The sequence below is a fragment of the Rhopilema esculentum genome, chromosome 6 (genome assembly GCF_057945365.1).
Source record: "Rhopilema esculentum isolate cy_ngs chromosome 6, ASM5794536v1, whole genome shotgun sequence".
In the NCBI taxonomy this organism is placed as follows: Eukaryota; Metazoa; Cnidaria; class Scyphozoa; order Rhizostomeae; family Rhizostomatidae; genus Rhopilema; species Rhopilema esculentum.
The window spans coordinates 14,053,251-14,067,154 of record NC_142820.1 but is presented as its reverse complement, the minus strand read 5'-3'; the positions used below and the strand labels follow the sequence as shown (position 1 = coordinate 14,067,154).

The 13,904-nt window shown below is 36.1% G+C and overlaps 1 protein-coding gene across 1 annotated transcript; it reads right to left on the bottom strand.

Annotated features, from left to right (window-relative positions):
• Positions 1-243: 243 nt before the first annotated feature.
• LOC135686694 (uncharacterized) lies at positions 244-12,961 on the bottom strand. Its single transcript, XM_065202984.2, has 13 exons — positions 12,424-12,961; positions 10,022-10,675; positions 8,820-8,966; positions 7,335-7,441; positions 7,048-7,106; positions 6,163-6,311; positions 5,223-5,597; positions 4,516-4,724; positions 4,230-4,335; positions 3,807-3,875; positions 3,188-3,348; positions 2,611-2,905; positions 244-1,696 (listed from the first exon to the last, which is right to left on the bottom strand). Exons 2-13 carry the CDS (start codon positions 10,650-10,652, stop codon positions 1,305-1,307), a joined length of 2,700 nt encoding a protein of 899 aa, XP_065059056.2. The 5' UTR covers positions 10,653-10,675; positions 12,424-12,961; the 3' UTR covers positions 244-1,304.
• Positions 12,962-13,904: the final 943 nt, after the last annotated feature.

The following is a 13,904-nucleotide window of genomic DNA, read 5'->3' as shown; positions in this document are numbered from 1 at the left end:
AGCGGAGTGTCACAGTGAGTATCACACGATTCCGTCCGAAGAGCTGATCACAAAATGACTCTGAAACCAAGTACGCTGCGAAATGAATCTGCATTCTAAGCAGCCTTGGAGTGCATTTTGACAAAAGTGTTCATAACTTTCGACTGCTTGCTACTGACGCTGACCACTGAAGACAGTTGAATAAAGATATTAGGAAATTTTATTTGATTTCTGCAATAAATTACTCTATTAACAGTGATATAATTTCCATATTTTACTAATCTTTTCTGTAAAGCAATTAAATTATCCAGTAGCGAACTTCGACGATAAGCTATTTTTTGTTACATGCTTTCATTTAATTGGATTAAATACATAAATAGGGCTTGACGCTTTCATTGTTTACTAAAGACATTTATCTTTAAAAACTTTATCTCTAAGACTTTTGTTTACTGTCTAAAATAACGCTAGAGTATTTTATGGGGCTTCATCTCCAAATAGAATACTGCTAAAATTAACGTTAGCTTGAAGGCTTAGATGCTAGCAGTAACTTTGTAGAAAATCTTAATCCAACCAAACCTCTTTATTAACAGGACCTATTAGACGAGGAATTTTGATCTATTACTGGAACAAAGTCCTTTCGTTGATTGTTTTACTGTTAAAACATATCCTATGGTCGCATTAAGGAGGGGTGGCCTCGTTGAGGCCTTTTGTACATACACTAGCAACGGAAACTAAGACCAATAATTACGAAATAATATGGTTCTAATGAAGCGTAGAACTTTAATTGCAACGTGGTGTCAGCCAATGGTAGATCGTTTATTGGAAAATGAAGTGGTCTCTACAAGATTAGACCAAATTGACACATTTCACATGCTACGACATCTGGCGAAAGATCCATTGTCTTGGCGAAAGATCCATTGGCTTGGCGAAAGATCCATTGCCTTGGCGAAAGATTCATTGTCAGCCAAAGGTCTTGATGAACCAACAAGGCTCAGATTTTCAGCGATGGCCAATTAAGTCTTGTTTGGCGGTTTAGAAAATAGCATTTTTATAACCAAGATTTATCATTTTGAGAATTTAACTTCAGCTACACAATTTTCAGTGGAATTGGAAAGGTAATATAAAGCAAGTGTTCGCCCTTCCATTTTTTGTACGTTTTCACTTCAAACACTTTTTGTTAAGTGCTCTTAGGAAACTTTCAGGCTGCAGACAGTGCTGCAAATAGCTAGACACAACCTTGGAATCACGATGCTTCCAAAACTGCCATTCGGTGAAATCGATCGATCAAATAACTGAAAATTTGGGAAGCAGCAAGAATGAAGTGATCAACTATCCTCAAGGTCTTCTGCAAGTTCACTAGAAGGGATGCTTTTTAAGCTTTCCTTTCGTTCAATATCGATAAGTTTGCGAGGCTTCTCCTGTGATATTTCGTATCTAGTTCTGGATGGAGGAGCCACCTTGATAGAAGATTCTTTTTCATGAAAACTTGCATCATGTTGTCTGTTCATCCTTACAAGAGAGAAGGGTGCAAGTGGTAGCCTTGGGGTTGGCGGTAAAGGTACAGTTCGCTTAGGGGGACCTTCGTCAAATGAACGAGTCTTTTTGACAAGAGAGGCTGCAGTTTTCGCGCTTGTGTCTTCCGTCATGTTTTCAAAATATGTTTTGTCATCTTTTGGAGGTGATGGAGGCGGGCGTAGAGGCCTGTCCAAACTCGACCCTGTAAAAGTTTACAGCAATCGATTAATTGGACATCTGCATAGATCTTACAAAAAAGTAAAGCTTTTCACAGCAGGCAAATGATTAATGACAATATAATGAGCGGATAAATTAGGTACCCAAATGCAACATATTGTTAAAAACACAACGTTTCGAGCATGTACTCGTTATCAAGTACACGACAACGATTACATGCTTTTTGCATTTTGGTATTTAATTATTCGCTCATTATATTTTCATTTTTTGGATATAGTACCACACATAACTTAGATATTTTAGGCAAGTAATTACGTTATCAAAAATCAGAAACAAGGGAAATTGTCCAATTGCCTTAACCAGACCTCTTTGATTTGCACAAGAGCAACAGTTTGATTTGAAACCGATTGAATTTGAAATTTGTGAAAGGCCACCTTGAGTGGAAAGCCCGATTATTAAAGTAGTTGTCTTTGCTCGTTATTGTGCTTGTGAAAGATTCCGGGTTACATTCATCTGTTTGTTCTGGTACGCTATGGATACGCGAATGTCGGGTTGTGAAAAACTATTCTCAAATGATGTTTATGCCCCTTTTATACATAGCCTTATGTGTAGAAAACTCCTTCCAAAATGATCATCATAAAATGTAGGGAAGCTTCAGCTTCTCTAAATTCTAAGATAAAACCGAGGGATTGCCAGACATTTTGCTGCCATTATGATAACCCTTTGCTGATATTGCACTGCGAGTTCGAGTGGCCATTTTGGAGAAACAACGGGGGAGAATGAAACGTTAATGCTACGTTTAAGCAATGTTTTAACAGGCTTTTTAGCCTTGGCTTTTACCGGCTTTTATGGTCTAAAAACAGAATAGGAATATTTGCCCCACCGGGCAAAGCAATCACAAACGAACAGGCAAATACATTAGGTTGATCGTGGACCTACCGTCTGGACCTGTTTGTAAAGACGAAAGGGAGCAGGACTTTGGTATATTTTCATTCGACTCTCGTTTCAAAATTTGAACATATAAATTTGCATAATCCTTCCTCGCTCTTGAGCCTCGTTGCAAGGATTGGTGTGATTGGTCGCCACGTGTTAAGTTCTGCAACTCGTAAATCGATGGCCGCGTGCGGGTTCGTGTGCTCGGATCACTGTACGTATTTCGTCGCTCGTCACGACTGACTTTACCGAAACTGGAAACGTTGACACCTGGTTGCAGCTCACTCTCTTCGTTCAGAGGCTTAACAAATCAAAAATTGACAAAAATCAATAGACGGAACAACACAATATTATTTAAAGATTTAAAAATGACAAAATGTCTTGAAGAGTTCGATTAATCTAAGAAAAGATACATTTCAGTACCAAAATAAACTTTTATTCTGTTTCAAATTTTTCCATTTTGGGGTATCATGGAATAGGATCCTAAGATAAAAATTGGGAAATAAGTAAACTTGTATTTCAAAACCATGGTTTTTTCCTGATCACAGTTTGTTGAAACAGTAAAGCAAGACATGAAACGTACCATAACATATGAGGAAGGAAACCAGCCAATTTCATCTTTAAGCTGTCCTTTCCACCAACCACCACTGCTCATCTTTACGACACGAATTAGTTCCCCTTCGGCGAACGAAATTTCTGAGGGATCTTCTCCGTCGAATTTATACACAGATTTGCAATGCTTCACTTTAAAAACATCAAAACCAGATGTCAAAAAATGAAAAAATGGCGCACAAAGGCATAAAAACTTAACTGATGCGTTAGCATACAAAAACTACAGGCTCCTGCATTTACAAAAATAATTATACATTTCGCAGATACCAAAGCGCCATAAGATCTAGACACTTAAAAACATAGGTTATAAATCTATCTAAATAAAAATGAAGATAACTTTTGAAATGTGTAGGTCGCACACAACCGCTGGAAAGAACAACCGCTGGGAAGAACAACAACAGATCCCTCAGACCAATCGAGCGTATTCGGTACTGTTTACAAAAGTTTAAAAAGCCAATGTTGAAAAATATTTGGCTAATCCCCTTCATTAGTTAGGCTGCCAAATAAAAAATTTCGCTCAAATTCATATAGACAATTTGCATCAAGTTTCCATCAAGACAAAGATTTAGAGGCAAAAACGGTATGAGTACCTTTAATCTTCAAATTATCTTCAGGAGCAGCTAAAATTTTGTCCGCCGAATTTATGTCATTGGATAGATCTGAAAAAAAAGAAATACCAGGAAACCTGAGTCATATCTTAACCAAATCAATAGAAAGCAAAACTGTTGACCGAACCATAAATGTGTGATAACCCCGCATACCTAGAGGCCATGAAACCTTTATTTGACTAGTGAAACGCAGCAATATTTTCTGCGTTGAAATTTGATAAGAAAAAACGACATAATTGCACGAAGCAGTTTTACAGGTTCTGTCACGAAAAATAAATGGTATTACAAATTGTAACCTGAACTGTAAAGTTTGACACAGCTACTTACAAAGCAGCCCAATATAACTCGTGGGGCTACGAAGCAAAAATAAAGAAAGATGAAAAGCCTAATCGGCCGCGGAAATACCTGCTTGATGCGGGGTACTTTCACTTTCAGTGCTGCTTACTGTGGAGGTGCTACTTTCAGAATCATTATCAAGCTGGTCCAGGACATTGTCAAAGAACTCCAGCGTCTGCGGAAAAGAAAAAGTTACAGTATTGCTTTCTGTCCTCTGTTTTAATAATAATAAAATCCCCTAATGGTTTCGGTGTCTTGAAAGCTTCTCACAAAGCTCTAATCTATATTAATTAATTCAAAGGAAATTAATGATTTTTTAAGCAGCATAAACGATTTCACACGCTGTAACACTGACCTCGACAGTCTCCTGGGTATCTACCAGCTGTGATTGACTCACGTGAACAAGAAATGAAACAGGAATCCATCCGCGTTGCTGCAAAGAATTTCTCACTTTGACCCAACCGGAGACCTCTTTATTAATTATGTACAAAACTTCTCCCTGGCCCACACTTAGTTCACGGTTACTTTCACCAGTAAAATTGTACAGTGCCACGTGTGGAACATCTATGGAGAAAATGAACCAAAAATAAACATAAATACACTAGCTTGCGTGGATAATAGAATATAACTACAAATTTAAGTAAAATTGTACAAGGAAAAAACAGCGATTTTACTAACGAAGTTTCGTGCATAGCCCGTTATCAAGTCAAATAAAAAAAGGGAAGGGAAAAGATGCTCAGAAGTTCCTATTATGACTGGTTCAAATGGCATTTTTAAGATACATTTCGACAAGCAACTACCTAAAAACGGTTTTGATGGGAATATTCTTGTGAAATTCTCTGATGAAATTTCAAGATTTTTGTTAGAGGCACACCCTGAGGTGACAAGTGAAATTAAATTATGAAAAAATTCAGCATTCTGAAGCCATTCAAGTTTTAATTTCATATTAGGTTAGGTCATTATGGTGATTAATATCAGGGCAACCTGCAAAAACCCAATGTGCCGGAAAATATTTTACAGCAATACCAAATTACAAAAGTAAAAGCATGGATGATGCCTTACCTGTGTGTCTTCTTGGTGAAACCTGCACTTCAGTTCTTAATGTACAAGCGTCTTGCAGCTGATCATCCGATGACTCTAGAATGTCATCAAACACACTTGCCTCGCTTTTGTACAATCGGGCCTCTGATCCATTAAGCTCAGGCATAGACCCTATTCCGCTATCACGACCGTATCTAGCACTGGCAGTAGAAGGTAACTGTCGTATGTCGTCCAACGACAGCGGACGCTCTTTCATATCAATGCCAAGACCCGAATCACTACTAAACATTCCCAGTCTATTTTCAAAAGAGCCTTCACTTGACTTTCTGTGGACATACTTCTTACTTGATGTAACAGAGGCACCATCATTAGTATCCTCGCTTCCCAGAATGCCATCTACAAAAATACAGAGGAACTTGAGCTGTTGCAGCTACCGGGTTCTCAAAGTCTAATTTAGTAAGAAAGCCAAGGTCTCACATTATCAAACATTTCGTTGACAAATCGCTCTGAAAAAAGCAAACATTTTGAAACATGTTACTAAAGCTTTTTGTCTGACACTCTTCAGAGTATAAAATGTCAGAACATGGATCGAAAACACTACGCTTGGAAATAATATATACCCCGTTGTGGATTGAAATAGGCCGTGAGCATTGAGCAACATCAACAGTCATGTGCTCGCGTTTCTGATTGGTCTATTTCGATCCACAACTGGGTATATATTTCCTAGCGTAGTGTTTTCGATCTTTGTTCTGACGTTTTATACTCTGAAGAGTGTCAGATGGAAAGCTTTAGAAGCATGTTTCAAAATGTTTGCTTTTTTCAAAGCCATTTTTAAATTCTGTACCACGAAGAGGTTGCTTGAGAATTTCATTGACACAAAAAATCTGTACATCAAGTTATCCGACAAAGAATTAATTGGAGTTGTGACTAAGAGGTTCTAATTAATTGATCAATAGCATACCTGCAATGGCATCTGATACTAAGCGGAAATGGGGATCTACTTGAAAACTTCCAAGTATCGAGTTACGCACGGACATTTCAAGGACATCTAGAGGATTGCATACAGCAGCAAGCATGATTAAAACTAAGTCTGCAATGACACTGCCGTTCCTGGAAGGAAATTTGTAGACAATAAAGATTTCGATGCTATTAATCTATAAAATTAAAACAAAATAATCTCTACGATTTAGGTATTGGTTTTAAATTGAAGTAAGCAGCTGTGCCAGGAAAGTTTTTTTGGTTACAAATAAATGATGAATCACTTTGATGCCTGATAAATGACACGATATTAAAAATTTCAGTTATACCATTCCAAAGGAAGAGATAGAGGCATGGAGGCCAGTTTTACGTTGAGACATAACGGTGTTTTACAAAGAAAATCATAAAAAATTTTCTACATAGCTTCTTTTGAATAACAGGGGTGAATATAAAACACTTTCATTTTGACATTCTCGCCAACATGCTATTTCATAACTGTGACGGAGTCACTGAGTGCCACGAAGACACGTGATGCAAACTTACATAATCTTTAGAACTAACTTTAGAAAAATTACGTATGCGGTTGTTTTGTTTAAGACTTGCTTTGTTTATCCCCCGCTGACATTGCTTTGTAATTATAATTCTTGGTATGATTAGTATGCGTAGAATTTTCTGGAATATTCGATGGTAATCTCGCAAGTATGATGTTATCGCGGTAGGTATTTTTGTAAAGTGACGTAATGATAAGTAGCAGTATAAATAGAGGCGGTGTGCCCGTAGAAGGAGAATTTTTTTGAGTGATGGTTTGAGGCCATTCATCCTAGTCAAATTATGAAAGAGAAAGTTAGCAAAAATAACGTTTTCAAACCTAAATGACTTTAGTCTGACATTTTTGAATCCCTCTTTCTCTCTATAAATATATCTGACCTGTCAAAATTAATGAAAAAACATATGTTAATTAGCAATAAATGAGCAAGAGCTTTTAGATAAAATCTTTTTTCATGACCATTTCAATGAAAATCAAAAAGTAGTTTGTCAAGGTAAATAATGCCTTGGTTCAACGTTTCTTTGATTCTGCAGAAACGTCAAATACATATGGTGAAGAAGCATGATTATCAATCAATATAGGATGTCAAAGAAGTAAAATTCTCTTACTGAATCTTCAATATTGTTTTTCAATTCCTTGTACTTCTCTGTGTTTTCATCTTCTAGATCCTCACACCAATCTTCGATCAATTTAACTGACACACCATATTCTGTCTCTGAAAAACATCAGAACAATTTCACAAATGAAATAATAAGCAAATTCAAAAATAATAAGCAAATTCGCAAATGAGACTGATAAAAGACAAACAAATAAACATGCCATTGCAAAACCATAACAACTTTTTGCAGTCCTCAGTGGGCTCATTTTATGCTTGAATTGCTAGAAGGGTGGGGTGTAAAGTAGTCACACCAAATGTTGCTTGAAAACTTGTGACTGTAAACAGAGTGTGACTGTAAGCGGAGCTGAATTTAATAGTTTTATGTACATCATTTTGCCATGTACAAGACACATCCGTGCATAAGGCACACCCGTAATTCCATGTTAGAATTCCGAAAAATAGTTTTTACTGTGTCTTACCCTGTATAAGATGCACCCCCTTTTCTCACTTTTGGTGAAGCATGTGTATTTCAGTAAAAGAATAAACTCGAGTATACTATAAACACTAACTCTGTGGAGGAAAATTCGTTCAAACTGCAATGTTTCAAATATTATGTTACATTAAACTATTATGTTTAAAATCATCATCAACATTTATAGGTTTAAAAGTCCATAAAATTATTGTTCGTCATCCGTTTAATTCACAACCTCCACAACAATTACAGTGATGTGCCCTCCGATTGAGAGAATGCAGGGTACAACCCTTCCATTTGGGAGTAGAAAAGCTTTTGTCAGATATATTTCTTTTGCAGCTGGAGAATTTAAAAGTTTTTACTAAATTTCTGGTAAAAGTTTGATTATTCAAATTAAGAGAACAGGTGCTCCTAAGATCATAATATTTTGTATTTGAAATGACAGTTTGCTTTCAGTTGGAAATGATGGGACAGCCAATGTTACCATGTATAAGATGGATGCACCCTCAAAAAAGCCAGTAATAATTCAAAAAAAGGTGCGTCTTATACACAGCAAAATACAGTATTTGGGTCTACCTTAACCAGTGACTGTAAGCAAAGCCCACTATATTAGGAATCGTGAAAACTTTTCCTGCTTGATAAAGATTTTCATATCAGGTGGAACCAAGTCCCTAGCAAAAACTCTCATGCGATCTGGCCCTTAAAACAATCTGCTCAAGTTGAAATTAGTCTGCTTTTCATTTTTTTTCAAACTTGTAAACAATATTATTGCATTAAGACTGCTTATGCGTACATCACTTTCCCCAAAGTGCATCAGACTGAATTTCTTCAATGAATGAAGCTTTTGTTGCCTGTCTAGCAGTATAATTTATATATAGGAATACTGTTCTAAGGTGCAAAGTCTATTTTTGTCCAATACAATTGTTACCTCTTATGATACATCACTTTTTGTAGCTGAAACAAAAAAATGTTGGAGCAAGATTTCAAAAGCCAACAACAGTAATTGTATTCAAATGTACATACCATTGTCTAAATTGTTCTTTGACTTTGCGTTTGATTCAGTAGGCATGGCATCAACTACTTCAATATTAATGTCAACAGGGACATCACTAGTGTGATGAGCGGACACATGCTTTGCACTTCTCTCAGAAAAAACTGGATTATTGTATGCTGCAATATTGGAGATGGGAATGATTGCAAAAAAATTCAACAATTCAAAATATAAAAACAGGCTTTTTTATTGTGTTTCTACTGAAAAATGTATCACATTAAGTAATAAGAATACCAGGACATGCAAACACATTTAACAAATTTTTCCTTTAACTCCCTACATGTGATATAACAATACAGATCAAACTATGAATCTGGTTATGTGCTACTATCAACAGCCAACTTTGATTATAATGCATATAGGTCTCATATGATGTTTATAATGTTGGAAATCTTAATAACAGTATCTAGTTGATAGCAAGACACAATGATTCAGTATGTGGAGCTGTGGGGTATGTGAAACAGGAAAAAGGACTTTGGTATGGGACCTTGTTAAAATAACATTATTCAGTAAGAAGCTGTGATTTTCGGTAGAAGGCGGAAATGGCTCTAATACTATAACATGTGGATTTTATAATGAAGGTCCTTAATTAGCAAAAATCCAGCTTTGGGGCTGTGTTGCAATGTGTTTGACTGGAAATGGGTTTAATTTATCAAAATATTTTGGGCACATTTTTGCACACTTTACTCACACCATTTGTGTCTGTTTTACACTTTCATTAAGTAACCTACAGGATTTTCTGACAGGTGCAAGTGAATGTATTTTCTACCATAATATGACGATTTTTAATTCTTCTTGCAATGAAATTTAGGTCTGTTCACTTAATACTTTGTCATTGATAAATAATCTAGAGTTTTTATGCATAAATATTTTCTTTGTGACACCTTTGCACTATTGTATGAGCACTTAGATATGCAAATCTATTATCAAAAAAGAAGAATGATCTAGAAGAAATGAAAGTTGAATGACATCTTCATAATTCCAAAATACATTTGGAATTAGATAAAATATCGTCCACACTTCCAATAAACAAAACAAAGCAATCATATATTTTTATGTGCCCACTCCAAAACTTGTTTCCTAGTACACCCTTGGTTCACAAGTACCCTAGGGCTTGGGTGACACTTTACAGATTGCACCATTTAAAAGACTTTAAGAATTTAAAAAATCTCACCGTCTAGTTCAAGACCATCATTATTTAGACCTCTATGCAACTGCAGAGTTGAGCTGTTGAAGATAGATTCTTTTGACATGAAGGTGTCGTCAAATTCCGAGGATTTTCTGGCTTCAGCAACTCTGCTTTTCCTTACTCTTAAGCAAATAACAACTGCCAATGAAACAATGAAAATGAAAAACGTGGCCCCAATTCCAATGCCTAGCATCATGAAGAGAAAGCTTTTATCACTTTCTGAAGAGTTATTGCATTCAATGCAGGATGAAATATTTACAGTTGAGGATACTTTGGGAAAAGATGCAACGGAAGCATAGCCATTCAAATTTATATTAGTCATTGAGATGCTAGCTGCAACTGTGCTTTTTTCTAGATTTGTAGTTGCAAACTGCCTCAAAGGACTTGTCTTTATTCTGCTTTGTGCTATGTTCTGAATTTGGGTGGTTCTTTGCTGTTTAACTTCTCCCAGCAAAGAATTGTGCTGGTTAGATCCATTTGTTGTTTCATAAACAATTGAACTGCCCAGTTGTAGACTTGGCGAAACATTAAATGAACTAACAAAGACAGTTCCTCCAATTTCATGTGCAAGACAAATGAGGACCTTGAAAACCATAGACATCATTGTTGTTAACATGCCTCTTCATACCAAAACAAACCCTGAAAAGTAGAGGAAATCACAAATAAACATTCATAAGTTTATATTGTAAAACCCTAAGACTGAAAGATTCCTCTCTGAATTGAAAATGGCCATAGGAACAATATTTGAAATAAATAATAAAAAATGAATTTCAACTATCACTATTGATGATTTTTGACAGTACACAAATAAAAATTTTTTTTGAAAAAGAAAACACTTTAAAGCATACCTTCATATAACACACAGTAACAGTACAAGACACTTTACACGAATCAGGAAACTACCATAAATATGCATTCTTCCCACATACAATATGGGAATGGAACATCTTACCAACAAGTGTAATCGCAAATGAAAGTATTGACTGTTCTAGAGATAGAATGAGCATAGTTGACTATAGTTGTGTGCCACATATGCCATCAATTTAAATACACAAGGACATTTTTTTATGAAACTCTAAAAAAACTCTTTAAATATGGTCTGAATGACTACATTACTCTTTTAACTGTGACATCCATTGTGGAAAGTAAGTAATACGTTCAAACTGATCATACAAAGGGCTGATTTATCCTAATCAAAGTGCCAATCATGCTTCCCAAATTTTTCAAAGTATTAAGTCTCCATCCACTCTGGCCGTCACCCCTGTCAGAATCTTCTTTTAAGAAGGAAGACAGTATTTGGTAGATGTACAAAACATAAGAATAATGGTTATAAATTCTAAGATAGGAAATAAATGACCCCAGTTGTGCATTAGAATAGGCCAACAGAAACATTAGCAAATCAGTGAAAAGGTGGCCCAATCAGTGCCACTTCATTGTGTAAAATACTACCATAGGAGTCCAAGGGTGAAAATGAACTCTTTTCTATTTTTACGTTTACCAGTAGTGTTTTATTTTTGTTTTTACGTAGATGGTTTCTGACGCTGCTAGACGGAGTGATGACAGTTCTCTGCAAATAATATGAAACATGTAGCCATTATAGTTTTTGGCTCAATCTTGGTTTTCTAGTTAATGCTGCCAGTTGACAGGATTCCATGTTATCATTCTTATTTCTGATCTAGAAGACAGAGGAGTCTCTTTTCTCAGGAAGAAACTCTCTCCCTGAGAATATTTTTTTAAATGTTTGCTTTTTCAAAGCCACTGCTGATAATATCAGTCACTAATAATGATGAAAATTACATAATTTTAATATTAAAAGTCATAAATGGCAATGTATGCTACTTTGATCAGTTTTGTGAAATTTAGAAAAGAAATGGCAGAAATAGTTTTGTTCTTCTAGAATAAAAACAACTGTGATTTAAAATGATGAATCCTGGTTCTATTTCCTAAACACTCATATAGTATACTTATCTTATATATTATCCATTAGTAGGCTTTTTTTAATTGATATTGCTTGCTATATAAAATGGGCTGAATACAATTTTCAGTTTCCAAATTGCAGAAAGGTCACAGTACATTTCAATTAAGCGGAGTATGTATATAAAAACACTGCTTGAAATGAACCATGGCTTCGCACAGCAACAAATAGGTTGAATGTATACCCATGCTATAAACGAATAGTCTCAATTTAAACTATCATTCACTTTTCATAAAAGCTTCGTTTTAAATAAAAATTGCAGATGAATTTTTAAGTATTCACACATTATTCAGAAGGCATGAAGGAAAATGCAAAAGCAGGTAGATCGAAGGGGTAAACAAAAGTAGTACAATTCCAAACAGATGCAGCTAGATTAGTAAGAATCTACCAGCACAATTAAAAAGTTTATTACCAGGCACTTTACTCGACACCCAGCCAGAAGAACTGCCGTCCCTATTTGCCGAAAATTTCCAATAATCCAGCGACAGTATCCAAGACATACCGCCACAATAAAAATTTGCAATACTGTTGCAGACAGGCGTTATTCGCTGAAGATGTTTCGAACAAGAGAAACAGCTAGCGATCCACTTTCTTTTCTACCAAAAACAACAATGACAAGCGTTGAATTCCGATCAATTGTGCAGCAAATGAGTCATGTTCGGAATAAATTTCCTCATTATCACCTGGCCTAATCGAGAGGTTTACAAATTCATTGATGTCATTTCCTTCCTTCGGTTTCTTCAGCCGAGACGCAATACCCTTCTTGGTGGCTACAGTGGATAACAAGAAATAACTCAACTTATAATCTTTCTTAAAAGCTTTCTATTTCAGCAACGTTGCCAATCTCTTTTCTTTGGTTTGTATTCACACCCTCGCTACAGCTTCTCCCATCGCTAGTAGCGCCTGTGCTGCGTCAGGCAGAGACACTGTGCTGCGTCAGGCAATGTCGCAGTCATGCTTATGAGGAAACCGCTAATGAGGAAATTTAGTTTAATTTTTCTAATATTAAAAGGAATTTGAAGTTATCTACATTCTAAAAAATTGCTCTCATTTTGTTATTTCAAAATCCTAAGCAGGGCGTCACTTGAGGGGAGTATGAGGGATGATTCACTACGAAAATAGGACCATCTCGCAGGGCAAAACTGATTTTTACAAGGCTATTGTTTTCTACCAATGGATCTGCTTTGTTGTTTTTTTATGTAACTGAAACGAGAAAGAAGGTTATGCTTGGAATTTTACTGTTCCCCCTTGTCCCCTTTTTTGCAAAACAATATAATTTTCTCACAAAATACTCTGTGTGTATGGGTGTTAAATTTTTCGTTGCCCCCCCCCCCCACGTTCCAGCCTGTGTTGCAGCCCATGGACTTTAAGCGGACAGAGGCGTCGGCACGAAATTGAGCCTGGGGGGCTAAGAATCAAGTTTAGTGACATAGGAGATAAAAAAACAATGTTTGGGTCCGACGTGCAATTAAATTTTTGTATTAAGTCTTCTAGAATGGCTAAAAATGCATCTCCCAGACTGAAATTTAGCAAATTACTATACCGCTCAGAATAGACTATTGGATGATTCTCGCAGAAACGTCGATTATTGATTTTTAAGGAAAAATTCGTGAGGGGAGGAGTCATCCTAAACCTTTTGTGACAGACGTTTGGGAAAGAAAGGGTGACCATTAGATCAGAGTGCACGTTGCTGGGAATGACAAGATGTCGAATTGATTGAAGAATTTTACTTCTTGATCAGAAGTGTGCATCTTCTTTGTTTCAAGTATTTTCATGTTTACACATCAAAAATGAAGACATTGCAATGATACAGAAGCAAAAGAAAGTGCTTCCTAAAATCCTAACCCATTTGATAGTAAACCAACATTGTTCTGTAGGGGAGAGGGGGATGAT